Source organism: Acomys russatus, chromosome 10 (genome assembly GCF_903995435.1).
Source record: "Acomys russatus chromosome 10, mAcoRus1.1, whole genome shotgun sequence".
NCBI lineage: Eukaryota > Metazoa > Chordata > Mammalia > Rodentia > Muridae > Acomys > Acomys russatus.
The window spans coordinates 714,603-739,875 of NC_067146.1; the positions used below are offsets into that span (position 1 = coordinate 714,603).

Genomic DNA, 25,273 nt, shown 5'->3' on the forward strand with positions numbered 1-25,273 from the left:
TCCAACAGGGAATTCCCTCTGCCAGCCAGCAGCTCACAGCTCCAGGTCACTGGTCCTTTTATAAATGTCACTAGGACCAGAGTGAAAACATTCCTAGTGAAATTTCTAGGCTGTGTGTAGAGCTGAGCCTACCCTGAAGACCTCGTGGGAAATAAGGGGAGAGATAGTGTTGAAGGAAGCCACTCAGAGTTCTGGTACCATTAGAAAGGCAACTCACCGGGGAGAGTAGCTGATGCCGCTCTGCCATCTCGTCCTGCTGGGATGTTTTCAGCCTAGTATCTCCTGAAAGTTCAGTCCTTCTGGACCCTGAACTCTTCTGTGGCCTGCTTTCCACATGCATCCCATTCCAAGCTTTCCCCTTCAGCTCTCTGTCTTCCTCTTGATCCCACTCTTATCACTCACTGGGTGTGGATGCCATGGGAAGCCAGGCTAATAGCCCTGGGTTCTGTAATGCCTCTCACTTCCCAGGCATACGTGTTGGCCCCACCGCTAGCACACATCAATAGGAAGGAACTGAGCTCTCAGCTGGACTGTGATGCCCATGACAGCTCTACCAGGGAGGTTAGATAACAGGTGGGAAGAGGAAGTAGGCTAGAGTCATGGGGAAGGTGAGAGTGGAAACCCAATAACCAAGATGAAGAAGTAGCCTTCTGTTTCCTAGTCAATAAATTACATTTGATGAAGGACAAAGTACTTTATCAGTTGTGTTTTTCCCATTGGTTTTTCTTTTTCTAAGACATTCTTTCTATATGAACTCATTATAGAAGAAACTGGGGCAAACTGATCAAGAGCCCAAGTTCAGGGACTGAAAGGTATGGACACTGAATATCTGGTCAACGTGATAAATGGGATTGCTCAAAGTAAGGCAAACACCATTAAAATTACCTTTTCTTTTAAAATTAAAAAAAAAAAGGATTTCATTTTTATTATTATTTTAATTACGTCTTTGTGTATGTGCACTCGTGTGTGTGTGTGTGTGTGTGTGTGTGTGTGTGTGTGTGTGTGTGTGTGTACACTTGAGTACACATGCCCATGGAGTCCAGAAGTGTGTCAGATGCTCTGTAGCTGGACTGACAGCAATTATGAGCGGCATGGATGCTGGTGGATCCTCTACAAGACAGTAACTTGTAGGGTCTCTGGACCCTTTAAAAACTAAAACTAAAAACCATTTAATGTGTGTGTGTGTGTGTGTGTGTGTGTGTGTGTGTATAGTCTACATTTGTGAGGGTCAGAGGACAACTTTCGGGAATTCTCTCCTTCCACCATGTGGATTCTGGGGCTTGAACTCAGGTCACTGGCTCCAAGTACCCTCACACTCTGAGTTGACTTGCTGGCCCAACAAGTGCCTTTTCTAGGTGTTAAATATCAATTATCAGAGCAAAATGTACACAAAAACCACAGTGAGACATCACCTCCCATCTGTTACAATGACTGACACCAAGGACAAGGTGGGCAAGCACTGGTGAGGATGCAGAGAAAAGGGAACCCTTACATACCGAGGGAGAAACTGCCATGGTCCTTATGGAAAACAGTAAGTTAGAAACAGAACTACTGCATACAACAAACAGTCCTACTCTTGTTTGTCTAGAGAGGAAAACGAACCACTGTCTCTCGGGTTTTGTGTTCTTCTGTTCACTGTGGCATATTTACAACAGCCATAATACAAAAACCACCTCCATGGCTGTCAACAGGTGAAGGCATAAACGAAGTATACACCCATGACTCAGCAGCAAAAATGACACTTTTTTTTAGGCAATGCAAGTAAGAGGTTAGACATAGTCAAATACTGTGCATGCTGTTTATATGCAGAATAAAAATAGTGGAATACATAGAGTCCAAGGCCATGCATGAGATGGAGCGGGCTTCGGGAGTTCTGGGAAGATGCTGGTCATGGGCACACTTCAGTTATTCAGCTGAGTTGTAAAGAGCTAACGTACATGGTGGTTACAGTTAACAATATTGCAATGTGTACCTGATACCTGCCAAGGGTAGGTTTCAAATGTCCCCACACATACACATATAGGTAATGTGAGGTGACAGAAAGAATCTGGATCCTGGGGATCATTTCACATCACGTAGATGCTAGTACACCAGGTCCTATACTTTCACTTTGTATGCCATTTCTAACTGTTAATTATATACCAGTAAACCTAAATAGTAAAAAACACCGTTTCTAGAATCAGCCCTGAGATTGCAAGGCTTACAATCCACGCATGAGGATTACAAACATGGGACAGGAGAGGTCAGGTGAAGATAACAGAAATCGGGGATCAAGGGATTCCTAGTAAGAACAAAGACTGTATTCTTGAAGGACTTCAGAGACAGATTTTCCCCATTTGTGGAGCTTGGCTCTCTGAAGGTAATTGCTTTCTTAGGACACTTTTCAGAAACAAGTAACAGATGTGATTGGTGCATCTGAAGAATTCCTGAGCACATTAGGGCCCCCAAACAGAGCAGTGTGGTCATGGACTGAGATTTGAAAGTGGAGACCAACAGGGACCGCATGCATTCACACCAACTGCCACTAGGACACCCAGGTTCTCAAAGCAGAAGCACCAAGGTATACAGGCTACAGTCCCAGACTGGAGGATTTAAGAGTTGAATCCCTTGGGCTCTCATTTTACAGGAGTACTACACGTTAACCGTGCCCACCCCCGTTACTCCAGCATCTCACTAGGCACAGTGCTTAGGTTCTGATTTGGACGGCCCTAAGATGGGCTGTGGGGAGTCCTACAAAGGTCTTAAACTTGGAAAGCAAATTCATAAGCAAGCATGTATGTGTATTCTTTGAAAGTTTTAATAGTCTATGTTCCAGGATACTAAGATTGAAAGCAGTATTATACAAGATTATACAAGATGTGGACACAGGTATATATATGGTATATGAGACTATCTTTAGGAACGTTTACCCCTAAATTTTAAGAACAGATTTTCTTTCCAGCTTCTGCTTGTTTTCCAACTCCAACCTCTGTTAGTTTGGCTTACCCAGTACCTCATGCATGCTAGTTAAGCATGCTATAACTGAGTTTTATTCTCAACCATCACTTGTCTGTGCATGAGACAGGCAGTTCATTACAACCAAAGCACTCTCAAGGGCAGATAGGGCAATGTCCAAAGGGGTCACACCTTGTTTCCATCTTTTTGAGCACAGTATTATCCTGGCGTTCATCATTTTTAACAATGACTCTTTAAGACAAAACCCTTTCCTTACTTTTAGGTAAGGGCAAACAGAGACTGTTACCTACTGTCTCAGCATCACTAAATGCAGCCCTATCATAAAATCAGATCTATGTGATCTTAGAGGGCATACTCTCAATACTGTATTTCTTTCTTTTTTGACAGCTCAAAGTCTCTGAGTCTTATTGTGTCTTCTGTGGAAAAACAGTGGGAAGTGACTTTCCTATGGGACCCCAGAGAAGACAGAAAAGGTTTCTAGCTCGGTGCCTGCAACACTCCATCAGCTGTAGCTTTGCCTTCCTCCTCTGTTGGACACTTCCTCCCCTTCTTATTGCTTTGCTCTCCTGAACAGTGCTTTCACTGCTTCCTGTTTCCCTTTCCTGTTTGGGAAAACAGGATGGGGAAGGGCAGCAGAGGACGGCACCCACTTCAGGGAGGGGGATAATTTTAGAAGAGAAACCCCTGGCAGAGCTAAGTGGGGGAAGGGAGGAGAGCTGTGAAATTCAATCTGACGCCCTTATTCAAGGGCGGGTGTGAAGGACATGGACCTCAGCTCAGGCTGGCACTGCTGTCACCCTCCAGCACACCACACCTCCTGTGTCTTTGCCATCTTGAAAATGGGTACCTGTGAAGACTTAACTGCTCCAATTTTATACCCACCCTCACTCGCGCTATTATTTGTTGTTTTTCTGTAGTTCCCTGGCCATTCTCCCAGGTTCCCATGCTCCTTTGCTTCCAACATTCTCTCTACCTGCACTACCCTCTATCTGAAGAAATGCTCCAAACTCTGCTGGTTGGCAGCCACCTGTCACTCCTTAGCAGGTTTCCTTTTTACTTTCTGATTCTCTAACAGATTTACTGCTCATCAAACCTCTCTAGCCTACAACTCACACATCTGCTTCTCCATGCATGTACCCCAAGCACTCACTGCTTACATCTCGTCATGGCCAACCCATAATTTGATAAATTTTTGTCTTCTTTGAAAAATCTTAAATCTAATTTAGGCTGAATGAAAATTGGAATCCTAGTATCCTTTCCACTACTACCCCGTCTTTCTAGCCTGATCTGCTATTTATGTGATCTTAGTGGACATGCCGTCAATACTGCATTTCTTTCTTTTTGACAGCTAAAAGTGTCTGCGATTTATTGTCTCTTCTAGGAAGAAAACAGGGGGAAGTGCCCTGTCCCTTATCCTAATAAGCTAGAACCAACCTCTTGCTCCTTTATCTTATCTGGACACCAGAAAACCCAGGATTATGTCAACAAAGACAGGCCCACATCTGGCCACACTGAAGGACAGTGGTAGCAAAGTATGAGGGAAGATCTAGGCATGCCTTGTGAGAAGGAAAAAAAAAAAAAAAAAAAAAAAAAAAAGACACAGTGTAAAGGGCTAAGGAAATGACATACACAAGCTTCCAAAGATTGAGCATCTACAAAAATAGACACCAGGCACAAGTCAGTAATAAGTATCAACATTTATTTGGCACCTGATGGCAATACAAAATCTTGGCAGTGGAAAGTGTGAAGATTCTACCACTCAAATATATGCATCCTATACTGACCCAAAGGCAGAATTTGGCAGCAAGTCTTCAAACCACCTGTTTCATACAACAAACATTAATTGAGCACCTCAGCTACCATAGGCCTCAAATTTGCTGGGCACCATGGAGATGTAAAGGAAGTTTGTTGTCTCACACGTGATGTCTTCAAATGACTTAAAACAAACAATAAAACAGTGGATAAAAATATCACATTAAAAAAATCCAAAAAGCACAAATACCAATTAAGTTGCAATAGCAATTTAGAAATTGCTAAAAGGTAGGATCTAACTAGAGTTAGCTACTTGTCTCCTTTCACTATTTAAGGTATTGGGTATGTAATAAGAAAGAAATACAGTTTCTGCTCTCTTGGGAGCTTTCAGCTTAGGAAGGAAGGTATCAACAAGTGAAACAAGCAAATGTGCCATTACAAACTTCGGTAAGTACAGCAGAACAGCAACATGAGTAGTCATGAAGAGGTACAGAAGATTGTTCATGGCCAGCATGGTCAAGAGGGCTCCACTAGACTCAAGAATCAGATATTAAAGAAGAGCTCAGAACACCTGCAACACCGAGCTGAGGATCTGATTGGGGCTAGAGCACAGTGAGAAGTCACCATTTAATGAGACCCAAGGAAAGGTAAGAGCCATGTCTCATAAACTGGGGTAAGAATTTGAGTTTCAGATGAGGTGTAAGAGGAAGCTAGTGTTCTAAGCAGGGGAGTGACATCATCAGGTATTTTAAAAACCAAAACTACTTTGTTAGTGGAGAATAAACTGAAAGTAAGGCAAAAATGGAAGTGCAAGAGAAGGTTGAAAGAGTAAGAACGTTTCATAGAAGCAGAGACAAGTGCTTCTAAGTTAATGGAATATCATGTATGGCATTATTCTCACTAAAACACAGAGAAACAATGAGAAGGGGAGACACTGCCTCCTAAAAACAGCGGAGCCTGATGCTGAAGCAGAGGCGGGAACAAAGTACTGCACTATACCTTCAGTGGCCAGAAGACACTGCAAAGGAAGGTTTCACAGACTTGGCAGATGGGATGAAAGTAAAGAAGGGGAAAATCGATACAAAGCAAGAAACTTCCTTGAGGGCACACATGAAGTATAGTTTAATTGCACAGCAGAAACCACAGTAAGGAAGGAGAGACATCCTGGTGACAGGTGACAGTGTTAGACATAGTACACTCACCTGTCATTGCATTTTTATGTTGATATGCTCTACAAGGTTTACATCAGTGACAATTCAAATACAATATAACCAGGGAAATTTCTTTGACTTCTAATGTCATGGCAGTTAGGCCCTAGGCTCTGTTCAAAGGCAGAGTGCACACAGTACAAAGCAACAAAGGGTAAAGTTGTGAGATGGGTAAAGGGTAGGAGATGATCTCTGAGACGCCTTAACTGATATAAAAAAGCAATGACCGAAGTGTCCCTAAGAGCCCTGGGAACAGAAATACCACAAACATTGAGAAACCCACATGCCCTCTCCCTACAATAATACTGTGTTCACAATGTCATTTTCCAGGCTCTTTTGCTGTAGCCAAATGTCCCTGGCAACAAATCCATTCAGAGCTGGCTCTACAGGGAGAGAGTTCCACACTAGAGGAGCTCTCCTTAAGTCTCATACCCAAAGATGGAGATGGCCAAAAGGAAACAAGCCTGGGAGAGTCTCATGTCCCTGAGGGGGTTAGTAAAACAAAAACCATCCTGAAGAGAAGGCTCCATTGTGCCCTCAGTGATCCAGTGGCCTCCAACAGCATGAACGGCAGGTGGCATCACGTGGGTGGGTGGCCTGGGAACAGGTAGAGCTGCTGGCACAGAGTACTACAGTACTCAGACATCTCCTTGCATCGGTGGAATTCTGTGCCAGGGGCGTAGCCTTCCCGCTCCTTGATAAGGGCATTCACCTGGGAAGGCAGAACCAATGGTCCAAAGTCTGAGATTACTTTGTGCCTCCATTACACAGACCGACCGATGGGTAGATGAATAAAGTTTGCAAGGCAGAAAGGAAGAACACTGGAGATGCAAAGGTTTGAAGAGCCAGCTAGAGCTGACTTACCTTAACCAGCATGTCGGCCACGTGCATGTCACATGCTCTTTCAGAGAATACCTGAGAGAGTGCCTCAATGTACCAGGAACCCCGTTTGGTGTTCCGCATAGCAGCATTGCCTACAACCAGAGGGGTGAAGGTCATGGGCAATCCTCACAAAGCCAGACTTCTACTCTCCCAGTATGAAGTAACCTTAGTATGAAGACAAAACAAAACAAAACCCACATCTATGACAGTATAATCTTCTGCAATCATATTGTGTCTCAAAATACCTTTCAGACAAGCATAGCCACATATCATATCTGAGCGAGTAGGCAGTCTCATCTTTATTAATTCCTCCTTGCCAGCATCACTCTCTTCACATCCTGGGGATTGTGGGTGATTCTTTCCATCTTGCTGGTCAACCCCTCGATCTGTCTCATCTGTAAAACGACCAATAGAAGAGATAAAGATGTTATCTTCTCCCATCTTTTATAGATCTGTCACAGGTACACCCAAGTTCCCTATAATCTCAACTGATGAGCTTCCAACCTATAACTAATGAATCAAAAAAAATTCAATTAAAAAAGGCATTACTGTCCATCACTCAAGGGGTAGCTTCTAAAGGCCAGGCACATGCACCTATATAGGTCGGGACATATCCTACTCTACATAAGCGCAAATGTGCCAGATTAAGTACTTCTTGCCAATGGAGTTAGAAATCATCACATTAACTTGTTCAATTAGTAATGTACGGAAAATAACACTTTTTATTTTGTATTAGACAGTCAAAATGATACTCAGTCCTGTAAGAAAACAAAAGTCTGCTTACTAGTCATATTCTACATTAAAATTACAACCTCAAACTATGCTTTCCATTTAAAAAAATGAGACTAAATGTGATCAGAGGTTTTCAAGATGATTTTCACACTTCCGAAACCTTTCCTACTTGCTTATTAAGTCTGTATGTAAGACAAATTAGAGCAGGTGTCCAAGACGTCAAAAAGTTCAAAAAAGGAAAAACTGATTATGTTCTTCTATAAAATGGACAAGTAATAAGAGGGTTAGGCAAATATCATGTCTGAAGAAAGGCATAGAGTGATGTGTGTGGATCAGCATGGCAGACTTAAGAGTACACCCTGTCACAGGACTTCCGGAGTGAAATTCTCAAGATGAACTGAGTTTTGAAGAGCTTTGTGTAAAAGGACCAAGATTCATTGACTCAAGAAAGACTTAAGCATTACCCATGTACCTACCAGGCATCATCTACTAAGATGTAGGGACACAACGAGTTAAAAACAAAGCAGAACAAAACCAAAAGCCAAACCAAAACTATGCTCTCAACAAGCTCACCCTCTAGTATGGCAGTCAATCACTGTATTTCAAGAAGATTGGCAAGCTCAAAATTTCAGCTTCAAGGCTGGAGAGATGGCTCAGAGGTTAAGAGCACTGGCTGCTCTTCTTAGAGGGCCTGAGTTCAATTCCCGGCACCCACATGGCAGTTCACAACTGTTTGTAACTCCAATTCCAGAGGATCTGATACCCTCTCACAGACATACATGCAAGCAAAACACCAATGCAAATAAAATAATTAAAAAAAAATTTCAGCTTCAGGTCAAACTTTAATGGACTGGATTTTAGACAATGGATAGGGAAATCTAAAAATTAAAATTAACACACACACACACACACACACACACACACACACACACACACACACGCTCGCAATGTCTTCATCCAGCCTCAGCACTACATATATTTCTGAGGTAGGAAGAAAATAATCATTACTGATTTGTTTTGTTGTTACTACCTTCTAAAGGGTCTAGGTCAGGTCCTTCACAGGATGAAAAGCTTACCTCTTGCCTTCAAGTTTCAGGCATATTATTCAATAAATATTATCTATCTTTTCTTCACAGTTGCTTTCTACATTATTATAAGTTTTAGACACAAAGTTCTTCTACTTACTCAAAAATTTTAAGTGCTACTGTGTGTAAAACAGTGCTCTGGGCTTGGGGAAACATCTATGAATGAAAAATGCTTGCCCTCACATGCTCTTTTCTTAGTGCAGCTACCTTCCAGGGTAACTTTCCTGGTAAAATGTGCCATCTTTATTTCATAGATTAAACTCCCCAAACATCTGTTGAAGCGCAAAAATCTCAGCTATGACTAAGGGTTTTTAATTAGCTGGATCAACGGCCTGTGATCAACCACTTCTAATTCCATCACTTATAGAGATGGTTAGCAATTTACATCTGAGCAGTGTAAATATGTCATACACTGGGGGCACATGGACAGACAGACACACATACACACAACACTGTGGCACAGTGTATAACTAGAGTGTATTTTTTAATCCTGTGTTTGTCATGTGCACCATCCCTTTTCTGGGAAAGAACTCTCTCCACACCTGTGTAAAGCATGCATCCATGGTCCAAGTTAAGCCTTTCCCTATCCATAAAAATCTTTTCAAATGACCTTCAGATAAAATGATCTATTATTACCGTGTTCCTGTTACTTGTACAGTTGCTAGGACACGAACTTTACCTCGGCATGTGAACTAACCTCAAGTTGGTCCACATATACATGCTTTTATTTCCTGAGTAATCTATACACTACTTAGACATACTTATAGATTTTCTTCTGCTCCTGTGATAGCATTTACTGTCACTGCAGGACCGTAAAATACACTCTGTGGTGGCACAGAAGGAAACACAAGCATCTGCATGTTTGGTTAACGGGAACTTTAACACAAACTGCAAGGCCTTTGAAGATGCTGACCATACTGTAGCAGCCATGGCTGGTTTTCTTTCTAGATTTAACATGAAAGCTCTTAGGTGCACATTCCATTAGTCATCATAACAGCTTTAAAAAGTTTTATATAATGACAATGCACAGTTTATAAGAAGAAAACGAAGTAGAGGGATATAAGACAACTTTTCTAACTTCACATAATTATTAAGCAGTGGAGTCACAATCTGATCCCAAATTTAGACTCGTAATTACTAGTGTTTTCCTCTAGATGAGAAGAGGCCGGTGTGTCTTCTGAGCCATATGTTACATAGGCTTGGCTCTTAAAGGGGTAGAAGAGACTGCATGCAAGAAAGAGGAGGATGGAAGTAGTGCAGGAGAGTCCGAGGAGACATGAGTTCGGTGCTGTTCTCCTGCAAGCTCCAAGAATGGTAAGAAAGGAGGCAAGCGCATGGGAGCATGAACACAGCAAAAAGAGAAAATGTTAGATGAGTCAGAGAAGGAAGACTTGGAAGAGATAAGCAGAAATCCTTAACTAGAATGAGAAAGAACTAAAAAATTCATTGCAGTTAATAAGCAGAGAAGAGCCCAAGTTCTTAGGAAAGGGCAGACACGGCTAAAGAGATTCCGAGAGCAGGATATGGAGGTGTACGGAGCTATCAGACTGAGAGCCATGGGCTGCCCAAGTCCTAGCACACTCCATGCATTGGGAGACACTTACAGAGCAAGAGAGGCGGTGGCAGCAGTGAACAGAAGGAGGTGCCCAAGGGATCCAATAGCACCTGAGAGGAGCAAACAGGAAAGTGAGAGCTGGTGGAGGCTGCCCAGGAGCCACCACCCAGATGCTGGTTTGCCAGGGTACTCACCTCCACGACATGCTTGGATGAAGAACATTTTCGGCTTGTTCTGTAGACTTGGACAGTTAGCATTGTCAAAAAGTCGAAAAACCTCTTGGAGCTACCAGAAACAAATAAGGGAGAGGAGAGTTAGGTAGCCAGTGAGCCCCCTGGAGGCCTAACGCATACAAATGCAGCCATCATCTGAAAGGTGGGGTGATGGCTACTCTTGACTAGCTCGGAATTCCTTAGGAGACACACGGTGGTGGGCATGTGAGGGCATGCAATTTCCAGAAAGAACTGACTGAGTAGCAAACACCTGGAGCCCAGGCATAAAGAAGGGGCTGGGGCACAGAAAGCCAGATATGCCAACATCTCTTCTTTTATGTTGCATGATCTACACAAATGCAAGTAAGCAGCAGAGCTAGCTTCCTTGCTACGATGGATTATACCCTCAACAGGAGCCAAAACAAACTGTTCCTTCCTTACGTTGTTTATTAAGTATTTGGTCTCAGCCCAGGAAAACAAATAGTGAAAACCACTGCCAGCGTGGGGTTACTACAGTGATAAACCTTCCCATGTGTTCAGAGGCAGTTGAAAAGTAGTTTGTTGGAGGAATGTAGAAGAATCAGAAAGCCCTAAAGCGCTGTGAGCTGGCCTTCAAGGGCTATTTTAGTGAGATTGTAAGAGACCAATGTGTTAAGAGAAATGACAACATAGGCAAGGCTCAAGAGAGCACAGAATGGAACAAAGACTCAAAGGAGAACTCAGCTTGTGTTCCACTCTGGTGAGGAACATGGATACAGTCTGTCTGTACTCTGAAAACTTGAGGTTGAATTTAAATAATGGCTTAATTTGTTTAGCCGTGGATATTTTAGCATAATGTTCAGCCTGTGTGACATGGTTACTGCTTATTAAATTTACCCACATTTACTGTGAGTCAAGTGTACAGCATAAAGATATAAAAATGCAATTTCATGAAGAAAGACCCTTGAGCTTGGTTAAAACTAAGGGCAGGGTAGAAGTTCTTTTTTTTTTTTTTACCAGAACCCCTCAGACTCTCAGGTGTCAAAGGTCCTGGGGAACATGTCCTCAAGGATGACTGGAATCCAGTAATAGACATCATGGGAGAGAGTTCTATTACAGCCATTAGGGCAAAATTAGAACTCTGCACTTGATCATAGGAAAGGTGTTTGGAGGAAAGATCCCAACCAAGAGCTCCAGGGTTGACGGTACAAATTCACACAGAACAGTGTACCTGGAAAACAAAACAATCCTTAGGTGTACCCTGCTGGATAAAGGTTTCCCAGTGAAGTATTTTCCAAGGTTCAGCTAATATCTAATTATAGGAAACAGACTTCTAATATTTTTCTATGAGTATTCTTCAGCACAGACATGTAAGACTGGTAATTTTTGGACTGTTTGATTTTTTAAAATTATTTTTGAATTGCTTGGTTGAGTTTCATTAAAAAAACTATTAAATGAATTTTGGTTTGGGACTGGGACAGCTTTTCCAACAATTTCTGAAACAGCCAAAAATGTCTATCTGCCATTTTGTTTTTGTTGTTGTTTTATTTGTTTTTATTTTTGGGGACAGGGTTTCTCTGTGTTATCTTGGCTGTCCTGAATTCGCTTTGTAGACCAGGCTGGCCTTGAACTCTCAGTGATCCACCTGCCTCTGCCTCCCAAGTGCTGGGATAAAAGGCGTGCTGCCATTTTATATTATACACTCATGTGAAGTAGTGTTCTTAGCACTGATTATAAAATAAAAAACTGATCAACTCTGAAAAACACTGAAGATATTCTATGTCCAGCAGTATTAAATATTCAGCTGACATGATTTAACAAAGCACTTTACATCCACACTGCCATGGTGGACTGTATCCCTTCAAACCATGAGCCAAAGTAACGCCTCCTTTTAAGAAGCGTCTTGTCAGGTATTTGGTCACATCAAGGAAAAACTAGCTGATACAGACGGACAGCAGGATATAGAATGGTCTATTTTCAATGCTCAGTTTCTATAAAATTATACACACCTGGAGCAGTTTGCCATCCACACCGTAGATGCCACCTTCCACACCATGGGAGAGGAGTGCCACAATGCAGGAGTCTGTGACCCGGTGTGCAGGCAACTGTGCGAAATTCTGAAGTTTCTCTTGCATTTCCTAGAAGACAGAGACATCTGTTAGTATTGTCCACAGCAGTTATCATCTACGTAAACATCAACCTCTGGCTTGTTTGAAAGAAATCCTAGCTACTGGAAGAGAAAAAATGTTTTCCTGTATATTCCTGTGATCACTGATAGGGCACAAACTTTCTGAAAGGCTGAAAAATACTATGTATGCACTCACAAGAAAAATGCACATGACTTCAGACATCAAACTCTGAATGTGGATTTACAGCTCCACTCAAATAGGTAAGAACTCACGTATTAGATTGAATTACTAAGGAAGCTACACGGTGTGTGTGCGTATAACTCAGTAGGTACAGTGCTTGCCATTACAGTCTGAGGCTCAGCGTTCGGATCCCAGAACATGAGTAATACTGGATGAGCATATGGGCTTGCCTGTAATTCTAACACCTAAAAGGCAGAGACAGAGTAATTCCTAGAATAAGCTGGCTAGCTACACTAGTCATACTAGCAGGCTCTGGGTTCAACTGAGATACCTTGCTTCAACAAGGCAGCAAGCTATTAGAACTCCTGATGTCAACCCTACACACACACACCCCAGAACACACATACATACACATTAAAAAAAGTTACCCTGAGTGTATCAACTCTGACTCATTACCAGACCTTCAGCCTTATACATCAGTGGCCCAAGGGAGACAGTTCTGTCTCAGCTACAAAAGCATCAACTGCTCTGTGACACCGAATTAAAAGTCTCAGGACTGGCTTCAAGAGGTCCTGAGTTCAATTCCTAGCAATCACATGCTTGTTGGCTCATAACCACCTAGAATGATGAAATCTGGTGCCTTCTTCTGGTGGTCAGACATACATGCAGACAGTATGTTGTATACATAATACATAGATGAATTTAAAAAAAAAAAAAAGGCTCAAGCCTGTGGAGAGCAGCAGGACTTGCCTAGTGTCTGTCTGGATTCAATGTCCCAGAACAATGTTTGCATAAAACCCCTTTCTTAGGAGAAGCGGACTTCATATACGGCTCTGGGGTCATATCCATTTATTTGGGAAACCTGATTCTCCAACTTCTAACTTTCACTTTATTAGAAAATCATCACAAGCTGGGCGGTGATGGCACACGCCTTTAATCCCAGCACTTGGGAGGCAGAGGCAGGCGGATCGCTGTGAATTCGAGGCCAACCTGGTCTACAAAGTGAGTCTAGGACAGCCAAGGCTACACAGAGAAACCTTGTCTTAAAAAACCAAAAAAAAAAAAAAAAAAACCAAAAAAAAAAAAAAAAAAAAAAAAGAAAAGAAAATCATTACAAGTAAATTCTCCCTTAGCTTGTGAAGGTTAAATGGAATATCGCAAAGAAAGAACTTACTGTCTCTCACACGTACTCCAAAGATCCTCCATTATTATAGTAAACATATCTGATGGAGTAATAATGTCAACAGTTGTTCAAAGAAACCTATTACCGCTCAACTTGGGTTCCAACTTAAGAATTTTATCTCCACTAGTTTGAGGTCCAGTAGGAGCCTTCTTTCTTACTTGCAATGGACAGAGAGGAAATAAATTATTATGTCCGTTCATTCACTACAAATTTGAAGGAAATATAAAGAAGATGAACTTGCTCTAGGCAGAAGTGTCATAGCAGACAAGCCTCACATTCACCATCCCCTCCACTCTCAAAAAGCAGCTCATGGGTGCATGTTTTGGAGTTGCTAAAGGTGTAGTTTCCCAAATCATCAACTGCAGCAGCACTCAGAATTTGTGCAAAATATGAATGTCTGAGCTTCAACAAATTGTTTTAATAAACCCTCTAATTCTGGCATTTAAAAATTTAGGGCTTGCTTAGAAATATCTGGGCTTGTTTTTTTAAAGACAGGTCTTACTATGTAGCTAGCGGTAACCCAGAACTTACTAGGCAGCCTATGGTATCTTTGAACTCTTAATCCTCCTGCCTCAGCCTAAGCTAGTACAGAGGGGACAAATACTTATTATCATACCTGGCCTATCTGGATACTTCTGCTTGTATACTCTGTAATATAACCAGAGATAGTGAAATTGGTTTTGGTGAAAAAGCAGAGATATTTTCTGGGCAAGCAGAAATAAGCCATAACATAATATTTGTTTATAAAATATATAATTTCAAGAGAATGAGTAAATGTTCTAGATGCCAGTTAAGAATGAAATAAAAAGTATACACACACACACACACACACACACACACACACACACACAGGATTTTATATGTAAGATGTCATTTAACTTCCTGATTATTATATCAGTAAAAAGGTGGACAATAAAGCTAAGAACATACATACTTTGTAACTGAATATAAAATAAATCATATAACAAATGTAGAATAATTATTTGTGTGGATTTTTCCACAAGCAACATAACTTAAAATAGGATCTGTAGATTTGTTTATTTATTTATTTTTATAAAAGTATTACTATAAATAGAGTTTGTAGCTCTTGAGTATGTTATGGCTGGGGGCTGAAGGCAGAATGAGGAGTATACCATCTATAAATAAATGCACAGCTGTACAGATAGCTGCATTTTCCAGGGACAACCCATGGACTGTTCTTACATTCTCCTAGTCATCTGTAGCCCAAATGCAAATTACAAAGCAACAGCACGTGGTGAGAGTAAAATTTACCACCTTAGAACACACCTCCATTTCCTAATGTGCAAAACTGTGATTCAAGAGTCAAGTTACTTCCTGAGGTAGACATCACACACATTTGATGACAGACACTGAATACATAACTGAGTGGTAAGAACATGAATTAGTGCTCTCTTCAAGGATTACAACTAATTATACTATTTTCTATTCAAAGGGAATTATTATAGTGAAAAGGATTGATAATGATACAACAGAGGGTTTCAGGTGTCTTGTTTGTTTCTCTGCGGCCACATAACCATATAATAAAAACGTAGACTTCAGAGAAGCCCAAGAGGAAGAGGGCATTCTGCATGGTATTTACAGCAACCACCTGCCTTCGGACGTGCTCACATCATCTGTGCAATGCTTCCTTTGTCTACCTGGTCTCTCCTTTAGGAGCTCCGTAAGGTCGACCAGCTCTTTTTACTCTTCTGACCTCGTTTACTCAAATGGTTTCTGTTCTCCTCCGATAAGGAAAGCTCCAGCTCTATTAGTGATACGGGTGCTAAGAGCGCTGTCCATATCAATCCTTGAATTCAGAACCACAGGGGGGGGAGAGGAGAGAGAGAGAGAGAGAGAGAGAGAGAGAGAGAGAGAGAGAGAGAGACACAGAGAGAGAGACACAGAGAGAGAGAGGGGGAATTCAAACGCCACTGGATCTACCTTAGATATAGCCTATACAGAAATGGTCCATAGGTACAGTTCATGAACTCTTCCAGTCTCCTGAATATCTCAAGAGACAAAAACAATACAAACACAAACCCAAAACAAAACAAAAGCCCAGCATTTTCAAGTATATTCGAGACATAGAATTGAATCCTGTATCAAGGCATCTAAGATCCAATGTCAACAACATATAATTTAGAAAACCATGATGTAACAGTTTCTTAGAAAAATATAAGGAATGGACAGATCATACCCATAGAAAACAAACAGCATAAAGCTGGTTATGTGAATTCAGGGTTTTGCACACACTAGGCAAATATTCTAACCACTAAGCCACAACCTCAAGCCCCAGCCATGACTTTGAAGCAAGAATGGACCTATTTTAAGTGGGCAATTATGGGCAAGCTGGCAAGAGTACCAGGTCAAGAATGGCACTGAGGCATGTACTGATGAAACTGGCCACACCCAAAGTGTAGCAAATACACAATTATTCTCACAGAAGTGGGACAGCCAAGATGACCACAACAAACTCTCAACATAAAACATGGATCCTCTACCTCAAGGGGCTAAAGAGGATCTCTTTTGTTGTTGTTGGGGACAGGGACTCATGTAGCTCTGGTTGCCCTTCAAATGACTATGTAAAGTAGGCTGGTCTTGAAATTTAATTCCTGATCCACCAGCAATGCTCAGAAACAAGTCAGTGTGGAATAACTCACAACAAAATGCTTTACGTGTGGGACTTGCCCAGAAGCAACCTAAAATGATCCAACACCAATTTAAACTATCTTTGAATAGTATTCACATATATCCTTCTACTCGCAAGAACTGAACATGCCCAAAAGTACTGATTTAAACAATTGCTGAGCTCTTAAGCAATGGTGTCAACCATGAAGTAAATGCCTGTGTAGCCCGATTTACAAATAGCCTTTCGGAGTTTGTTTGGATGCATCTTAGTGTCTCATCACTTCCTGAGTGACTGAGAGTCAAGTTTCTGAACATATAAATGTGGGAACCCAGCCCTGAACTATTGTAACTCCATGAAAGCACAGTTACCCTGGGACAGCAATGCTCAGACACACCTGGCTGGCCCTCACTCCTTTTACTAGATTGCAGGAAGCAGCACAGCAGAGCAAGTGAGAAACATGCAGCCCACCCCTGGTTTACATGCCAGCTTTCCAGCCTCAGGTACCTGTGCAGTCTGGTCATGGAGAACATGGACGTTGTAGCCCAAAAGCTTGAAGAGGGTGACTAGAGTACTGTGGTCCACATCCCCTCCAGAGCGAAATTCCAGGTCTTTCTCCCCAGTGAAGTGCACATTACTCAATACCAGTGCCAAGCCACGAGGCTGAGACTGCAACCTATAGGCCTAGAAGGAGGAAGCCAATTAGACCATGAGCTTCTTGATGACAGGCACTGTGGTTACCCTATGAGATCAAGCTTTTCAACACACACCCGAAACATCAACCCTCATCTGCAAAACAGACAACAACAACCCCCCAAACCAAGCCCTCTTGTTTTACCACACCTGGCAAAAAGGAAAAGCCACAAAGCAATGACTTTCTGGCAAGGGACAAGGCAGCAAGGAAACATGTAAACTAGGTTCAGAAGAACAGGACAAGTCCCTCACTCCCCGATTTTCTTCCTGAAATTATGCCAACTCACCAGCTGGTAGTGTGCCTGATAAAACTCAGGAGTGCACGGCTTCACCTGAAGGCAGGGAGGACCATCACCGTTATCTAAGGAGTGTTCCATAGTATCTGTGGTAGGGAGAATGCCAAAGGCTAGTACATATTTCAGCATTGCTCCTATAACTGAGGTTTGACATGCTTATTCCCCCAGCACGCAAGCTCCACGCTGGCACGGACCCTGTTGGTGTCTGTTTATCATTGGGCCCCCTACTCGTGGCTTCAAATAGGAGAGACTCAATCTGCTGAATGATTGAAAGGGCTTCTGAAACAAGCCTGGTTCTAATCAACTCAGTACAGGCAAGGAGCCCTGTATGTAGCCTTTTCTTATTTGACTTGAAAGAGAAGACAACTCAAATCATATATAGTAAATCTGATTTTCCACCTGAATACATTGCACAAAAATCCAATTATGAAGAATACTACCTATGATCGAGGGATATGGGTCCAATTTATATCTCTTCTAACCTGTCCTGCTAGCCTTACAGAAATTTTCAAAGAATTCTTTCTATCTTGAAACATGCCACACCTTTAGGGAAAAGTCAGATACCAGTCAAAAAGCAGGTAAGTCAATGTGGGATGTTCCCTTTGTCCTATTCACTCTCACCTGTGGATAGGCGGAGCTGCTTTTGAGGCGGGCAGGACTCACACACTGAGAAAGGGAGACTTGTGTCATAGTCACAGCTCAACTGTAAGAAATCAAGACTCACCATGAAAGAGCACTCTTTATCTTTTCTAATCAAAGTAGCCCATCCCAAGATATAGGGGTAGGGCTTCTTACCGGTGGGAGTGCATGCTGAATATCAGAGAGGGTTGTGAGCAGCAGGTCTTCCAGGTGGCCCTGCCTGGTCTCCCGCAGGGCCTCACAGAAGGCATCAAACGCCTGGGGTCCTCTCTTTGGCAGCAGGTTGAGGAGTTCCACATTCTGGCTAAAGCTGCCCCCTTTGGCCTATGCACAGGGATAAAACATTAAATTATATTTTCTTATCTAGTTACAATGTTATTTTTCCACATGAGCTTCTTAGCAATATTCTTATTCCTCTTGAGAATTCCTTTTTTAAGAATGAGAATGCATAGGTAAGGCTTTCTGTCAACTTCTCAAAGCTCAGAAGGCAATTCCATTTCCTCAACCAGGGAGCACATCCTTCTCAGTCTTTCTCTGCCCCCCCCCCGCTCCCCTTCTCTTCTGGGAGCCTTGTTCCCCTCCATACCTGGATGAGCTCCCTCATTTCCAAAGTGATGATGTCTTTTTCTAGGAGATGTTCTAACAGTTCGCTCAGCAACAGCTGTTTGGCCAGCACCACTCGGTTCTTTTTCAGGGTTTCCTGATGGTCAGGATGCATACCACACACTGCCAATATCCTACAGAAAGAAAGCAGACAGAGGGACTGTCAGGTATAAGCCTGGACATGGAGAAGGGGAAGAGACGTGGGTAAGAACAAAACGGACTTAGAAGCAAGATAAGGTGTATTTTGTTAAATCGCTTTAAATCAAAAATATACTAAGCAGTAACATACTAACCCTAAGCAAATAAGGTATAATTCTCTAGAGAATGTTTCCATCACCCTATGTGAGATAATAATCTGACCAGGAGAGGAAAGACTTATCTTGGCCAAGTCAATATAATAAAGCACAAACATCCAAGAGAAGAAACACTCCTCTGATAGACAAGCTCTAATGTTCAGAAAACATGATATAACGGTACTTTAAAAACCTACGATGAAAATGATCTTAAGGCAGGAATAAAGTAATAAAAAAACCTAAAGCTGACAGCCATGCTTTTAAAACACACACACACACACACACACACACACACACACACACACACTTGCTCTAGACTCCTCATATCATTATATCAAAAAATATTTTACATTTCCTCAATAACCTAATACTAAAAAATGATCAAATCCTAAGAGAAATGGGTAAGTAGAAACTCAATAGAAGCCACAGTAGATAGACAATGGTGAACATACTGTAATTTGTAATCACAAGATAGTGTCAGCAATGGTTAAATTATTTTGGTAATTTAGTTTACCAGCACTAGCTTTTTTTTTTAAAGATTCTCTAGTTTAGATCTCAACTTTGGAAAGAGACCTGCTTATGCTCATGAATAAGAGAATCCCATTTCCAACATACGCCCTTTATTTGCACAATGCATACAAACCCCGATATCCGGTTTGTTCAGTATGAGACAATGCTTATGGTCTGACGGAAGTGGAAGCGATAGTGGAAAATAGGTTCACTTTATACATCAAAATACTTAGATGAATCCTGATTTCAATGTGGGTAAAATACAAGGGAACAAATAAGCATCTTCAATCAATGAAAGACCATACACTTGTTGAAGGTCCCTAGCTTAAAATAAGTCCTTTAAGTTGACAGTTAGATGGAAAAACAAGGTCTAGGAAAATTGCATTAGAAGAGGTATTAAGGTAAGAGGAAGTATTGGGAATGTACCAGCTATCTCAAAACTCACTAGAACCTGCTACAATAACATTTACTTGAACTTAAAACCAGTTAAGGATCACCTTACAAGACAACACAGTATTAAGGCTAAATATAAAGTCTAGTGAAAATGAAATTAATACTGCAGCTGTTGGCTGGGTATGTCTTAGGGTACATCATGGGCATAGGCTGCCTTCTCTTAACTTCCTCACTATTCTCTCCAGGTCTCACCAGCCTCTGGTTTCCTTTATAGAGGGCATTCGACCTTTCCTCCCCCACCCCCACACCTTTGATAGGACTAGGTCTCGCCCAGTGTCATAGACCAAACTGAGGCATCAGGGTGCCAGGATTACAGCCCGGTAGCCTTTTAAATGCTGGCCTTGCAACAGGACTCCCCCGCAAAATCCCCTCTTCCTACGGCAATTTCATACACAGGGGTACAATTCACTGCCTCAAGTTCCGAATCAGTCACCAGTTTTTTATCCAAAGCACCACGCGCTCCACATACCCGCTGCTTCTTTTCAAAGTACCAGAAGAGGCTTAAGTATTAAGTGTCCCAAAGTTTCCAGTTACCTGGGATTTTTAGGACACCATGTAAGTGGGAATGGAGGAAAACACTAAGAGGGCTCTAACACGTTGATTCTGTGTCCTTTGAAGCTTCCCGTTTCTAAGTTAATGCTACAGGTTTGGACAGGAAACGTTAAATTGCGTCCTCCTGTGCAGTGTTTGCGTTGATACTGACTGAGGAGGAGGCGGAGAAAGGGAACCATCTAGTCCTCTCAAGGATTCAAATCCCCTAAACCTGTGTAGAATTCTCTGGCAAACATCTATTACATGGAAAGCAGTGCAGGGCACGAGATAAAACTCAATCCAAATCAAAGCGCCCCAGGCCGAGCCGCGAAATCTGCAGACCGTCTTTCTTGTTTTTTAGAGAGACGAGTGTTAAGTCCTCAGACGAGAACTGGAAGGAAAAATCAGAGCATCTTTTTGCAGGCACGCTGCAGGCGAGGTTCAGAGGAGTTGACAAGACCCCACTCTGGTACTGACTCCCCGGCGCTGCACAAAGAGAGGCTACCGCAGGCTCTGCCCACGCGGGACCAGGCCAAGAGGCCGCACCACTCGCCCGGTGGCCTCCCGCGCCCTGCCCTCCTCACCTGCTCCTTCTGTCAGCCGCCATCAGCCCCTTCCTGTGCAGAGTGGACTGCGACCTCCTGGTCGGCGCCGCCATTTCCAGCCCTTTCACGGGATTCACACGGACCACCCACAAAACAAACAAATGCTTGGCCACGCCAGCCCCCGCATCCCTCCCCCCCTCCCACCCGCGCCGCGCCTGCGCACGGCCCCGCCCCGACGCCAGCGGGCCACGCCCCCGCTGGGGCACGCGCAAGCGCACACTGCTCGCCGGGGTCCGCACAATCCAATGGGAAGAGAAGAGGGTCTGGGAGGAACGGGAAGGGGCGGGAAAAGAACGAGGCCTCTCCTACCCGGGGACCTGATTGGCTATCGATTCCCGCGGAAACCTCAGCCCCCTCCTCTAGTACCTCCCGCCGCTCTGCAGTAACTACTAAGAGCCCGAAGGGGCTGGGCTTCTCTTGGTCTCATTGTTCGCCTTGAACTTCCAGGGCCAGGGTGTAGAGAAGATGGAAAGCACTAGAAGGCGCTCTTCTCCCAGGCTTGGGGGCGCTCCGGGTCACAGGTCTCCTACCCTAAGTGGGCACCCATTTTGTTCCTTATCTGCTAGTTGTCCCAAGACAAAGCTATAAAGCAATGTGATTCCCTGGCTTGTATTGAAAAGAGTAGGCACCGGAATTAGGATTTGATACGAGTTATTTTTATGTTTTTCCTAGCATCCTGCTCTTGTGCGAACTGTTTGGCTCCCCCTCACCCTTTGGATCTCTCATCATCCTGGTAGGTAATAACCCACCAGAAATCTTAGCGAGGCTTGGTGTCTGGGATAGATAACACACAGTTGTTACTCAGAGGTACCGCTTCAGATTCTGTTGATGACTTATCTCTCTCATCTTCCACTTTTCTCTGGAAATGCTGGTGGGCTCCACATATTCGAAAAGAATCCAAGTGTGCCACCTGTATCTCAACTGGGAAGGTCTTGCCATAGCTCGACTCCCGGCTGATTTCAAGCCCCCCCCCCTCCCCCCTTTGTAATGTCCGGACAAAAACCAGTTTCTGATTCAGTAGATATTAGGGAATGGCAGGCAAATGAGCAAAGAGATGATGGGTTCTGAGAACATCACTTAGGGAAGGATCCATTTATCTTCATAGAAAACATCGTCGTCATCAGGGTGAGCAAAACAGACTTCATAGGCAGGGGGTGGAGTACTGGGCTCCACTTTGGGGGTCACCCTCAAGCTTTGCAGATCAGGGGCAGTGGACACAACCCGTGGACCCCTAAGTCGAAGAGCTCTTCCAGGATTTCCTCTGCGAGTCATTGTTCCCTCTGATCCCACTCGCCTTTTCAGCCTGCCTGTGCTAGGCCTCTCTGGTGGGCTAGGCTGCGCCCCCTCAACTCCTGGGGTTATGACACTGCTGTAAGGCGGTGGCTCCTCCGGCTCTTGGAGGTGGTGGTGCTGTGATTGCGAGTCCATCACCACCACAGCCTGTTCATAGGACGGCACCTCAAACGCTTCATTGTCCCTGTGGGAGGAGAAATATGCTCATTACTGACCATCTGAAAGGAACCTCCCCTCCCCCCCTTTTTTTTCTTTTCCACTCTTGCAAAAGACTCCTCTCTTATCTGCTGACTGTTTCTCTTAATGATACCAGTGACAGAGGAAAGCAGTCTATGCTTACACTATGGACATAGAGGACCTAGGGGGTGTCTTCCTGTCATCCCATTCCTCTCAGATTCACTCACCGTGCATTGCCTGCGGTCCCTGGATTTTCAGTCTGCCTTGAGCTCTGCCTTGATTGGAGGCACCGCTCCATAGCACAGGCTAGGAGGCAGGCAAAAAAGCAGAAGCCAGCCAAGCAGAGGAAGAAATAAGCAACAGGGGCAACATTGGGCTGTAAAACCAGTAAAGCCAGACCCAGGAGGAGTGAGGCACTGCTCAGGAAGAGCAACGGTTGCTTCAGTTTCCCCCACACCTGCCTTGGCACCATGGCCCCTCTCAGGGCACCTGCAGAAAGACACGTAGTAGTTGTGTGTTAGCCAGTGACTGGCCCACAGCAGTCCCGAACCCCAAAGTAAAAAGATTATGCTCCTCTATTTGGGTTCCTGGTTTTTCAGTCTGAAACAAACGATCTTCAGAGCCTCTTCTGGTTCGTTCCATCGTGTTCTGTAGGTTATTGGTGTGAAAAGCTGGGAAACTAGTTCAATTCTGATTCTCAGCTCTCATGTGACTTTATTATGCCACTGCACTACCTGCATTCCTCCCCCTTCTCCCCCCCCCCCCCCCGCCCCTCTTTCCTGTACTCTCCCTTCTGGCTTCCGACTCCACCATGCAGGATCTAGGGCCAGTCTCCTGTGGCCTCCAGTGCACACAGGCATCTTTGGAATCCTGCTGGTGGGTCAAGCTTTGCCCTTTTCCTGATCTGGCCAGACCTTCATTCTTTTCTTCCCAGCTAGAGGGGCCCCAGTTGTGACCCTGCTGGACAGAGGAAGTGGACAAATCACTCACCTGTCAGCCTGACTTTTGCTGTCACCGTTGAGTCAGGCCATGCTCTGGATGGAGAACAACGTGAATCCAGACACAACAAGACCACGGGACACCAAGTAAGTGAGAAAGAATCTTAGAAAGGCCTAAGGCAGCCACGAGAAATCCTAATGACTCTTCTACACACCCCCGTTGGCTCGACCCAAGCCTCCTCCTCTAAGCCACTATACTCAGATTTCAAGTTTCCTGCAAGCACAGAGGCTGGGAGGCGGGTGGTAAGGGGGACACCTTTTCTCTGAGAAAATAGCAAGAGCTCACACCAGGCGAACACCCTGCCAGCTTCATAAACTAGCAGCAGCGAGAGCTCGAGAGCTCGCAGACCCTCTCCGCCCACAGCAGCCCAACTACAGCCGCGTGCGCCCCGCCCCTTGTAGAGGCCCCAAGAGCTCGGGCTCACCTGTCTCCCCGGGGACGCTGAAAACCTGTTGCGGACCTAGAATGTTGGGGCAGAAGGCGGAGCCCACTTGCCCCACCCACTCTTCTGCCCCAATCCTTTCCTCAAGCCCTGTCTTTCTCCACCTCTGTCTCCCAAGACTGACCTCCGGCTACTGCTCCACCTTAATTTCCACTTAACCTACCAGTAAACCTTATTCCCTCCCACTCCCAATGGTCTTCGTACTTAGGACTCGAGTTGGAATTAGTCTTTCCCTTGTCGTACTCAAAGCGTCTTGAGTGCTAATCACAATACTAAGCACAAAGAGCCTTTTGCTTATCTCTCCTGAAAGAATGGGACAGGCCTTGGTATGTTGACACTGCTGTGCACAGACGGAGCCGCGGTCGAAACTGGAGTAGCTACACCATACCTCTGCCGCGAAAACTGCGGATTCTTTATCTCAGGAAGCGTCAGAGGTGTGCTGTTGCTTCCCAGCAGGTTCCCAGCCTGCTTTTGGAGTCTGGACTGTGTCACCACACCCTCTCTTTCTCTGCCCCAGCTTTTACCTGGTTATATAGTTTTTTTTTTTTTTTTTTTGTCCTGTTTCTTTACTGTTCTCCTTTGACCTTTACAAGAAAAGTGATTCTTTTCGGTGTTGGTTAAGTCCCTGAAAGTAAGTGGATTCTTGGCTCTGGGTAGCGTCACACCGTTGCGTTTATGCTTTGATCAGGAGCTATCCCCACAAAGAGCTTCATCACACCCCATGGATCCTACAGCTGTGATAGTGCTCTAGTTGCGGGTCTGGGTTGTGAGAGTGTGTGTGTGTGTGAGAGAGGAGGCTGTGTTCCTGAGGCAGAAAGGAGTGGACTCTGTTCTTTCAGTGCATTAGCACTGGACAAAAACCCAAGCAAGCTAGAAAGACTGGAACACAAATATAATTCAGGCTCCGCAGGAAAAAGTTGCGGGGGGGGGGGGCCTAGACAAGATTGATATGTGTGTGTGTGTGTGTGTGTGTGTGTGTGTGTGTGTGAGAGAGAGAGAGAGAGAGAGAGAGAGAGAGAGAGAGAGAGACAGACAGACACAGAGAGAGGAGAAGAGAGAGACAGAGGGAAGGACGGAGGGAGGGAGCGATGGAGGGAGGGAGAGAGAGACAGACAGACACAGAGAGAGGAGAAGAGAGAGACAGAGAGAAGAAGAAGAAGAGAGAATAAATATGGATATGAAAATGAACATATCTGAGTAGTAGTATATGTGGGTAGTGATGGGACTTGCTAGTGAGCAGCTGCCCAAGATTGCTCTGGAG

At 43.9% G+C, this 25,273-nt stretch overlaps 2 protein-coding genes and 1 non-coding gene across 5 annotated transcripts; all 3 read right to left on the reverse strand.

Annotated features, from left to right (window-relative positions):
* Nucleotides 1-6,356: 6,356 nt before the first annotated feature.
* Casp2 (caspase 2) lies at nucleotides 6,357-21,223 on the reverse strand. Of its 3 annotated transcripts, none has more exons than XM_051151625.1 (11): nucleotides 21,081-21,223; nucleotides 18,693-18,843; nucleotides 18,263-18,430; nucleotides 18,089-18,170; nucleotides 17,459-17,532; nucleotides 16,986-17,162; nucleotides 12,370-12,498; nucleotides 10,364-10,454; nucleotides 7,043-7,192; nucleotides 6,780-6,889; nucleotides 6,357-6,627 (listed from the first exon to the last, which is right to left on the reverse strand). In XM_051151625.1, the coding sequence occupies exons 1-11, from the start codon at nucleotides 21,152-21,154 to the stop codon at nucleotides 6,496-6,498; spliced, it is 1,338 nt and encodes a 445-aa protein (XP_051007582.1). In that variant the 5' UTR covers nucleotides 21,155-21,223; the 3' UTR covers nucleotides 6,357-6,495. The 3 variants fall into 3 exon arrangements, with proteins under 3 accessions (XP_051007582.1, XP_051007581.1, XP_051007583.1); XM_051151624.1 differs by having other exon boundaries at nucleotides 17,459-17,553; XM_051151626.1 differs by lacking the exons at nucleotides 6,357-6,627; nucleotides 6,780-6,889 and adding an exon at nucleotides 10,219-10,279 and having other exon boundaries at nucleotides 7,056-7,192; nucleotides 17,459-17,553.
* On the reverse strand, nucleotides 11,380-11,467 carry LOC127194937 (small nucleolar RNA SNORD88). The gene has a single exon (XR_007831318.1). It is a non-coding gene; the product is annotated as a small nucleolar RNA SNORD88 (small nucleolar RNA).
* Nucleotides 21,224-22,101: 878 nt separating the features above from the next.
* On the reverse strand, nucleotides 22,102-24,088 carry Tmem139 (transmembrane protein 139). The gene is made up of 3 exons (XM_051151640.1): nucleotides 23,562-24,088; nucleotides 22,799-23,060; nucleotides 22,102-22,578 (listed from the first exon to the last, which is right to left on the reverse strand). Exons 2-3 carry the CDS (start codon nucleotides 23,041-23,043, stop codon nucleotides 22,179-22,181), a joined length of 645 nt encoding a protein of 214 aa, XP_051007597.1. The 5' UTR covers nucleotides 23,044-23,060; nucleotides 23,562-24,088; the 3' UTR covers nucleotides 22,102-22,178.
* Nucleotides 24,089-25,273: the final 1,185 nt, after the last annotated feature.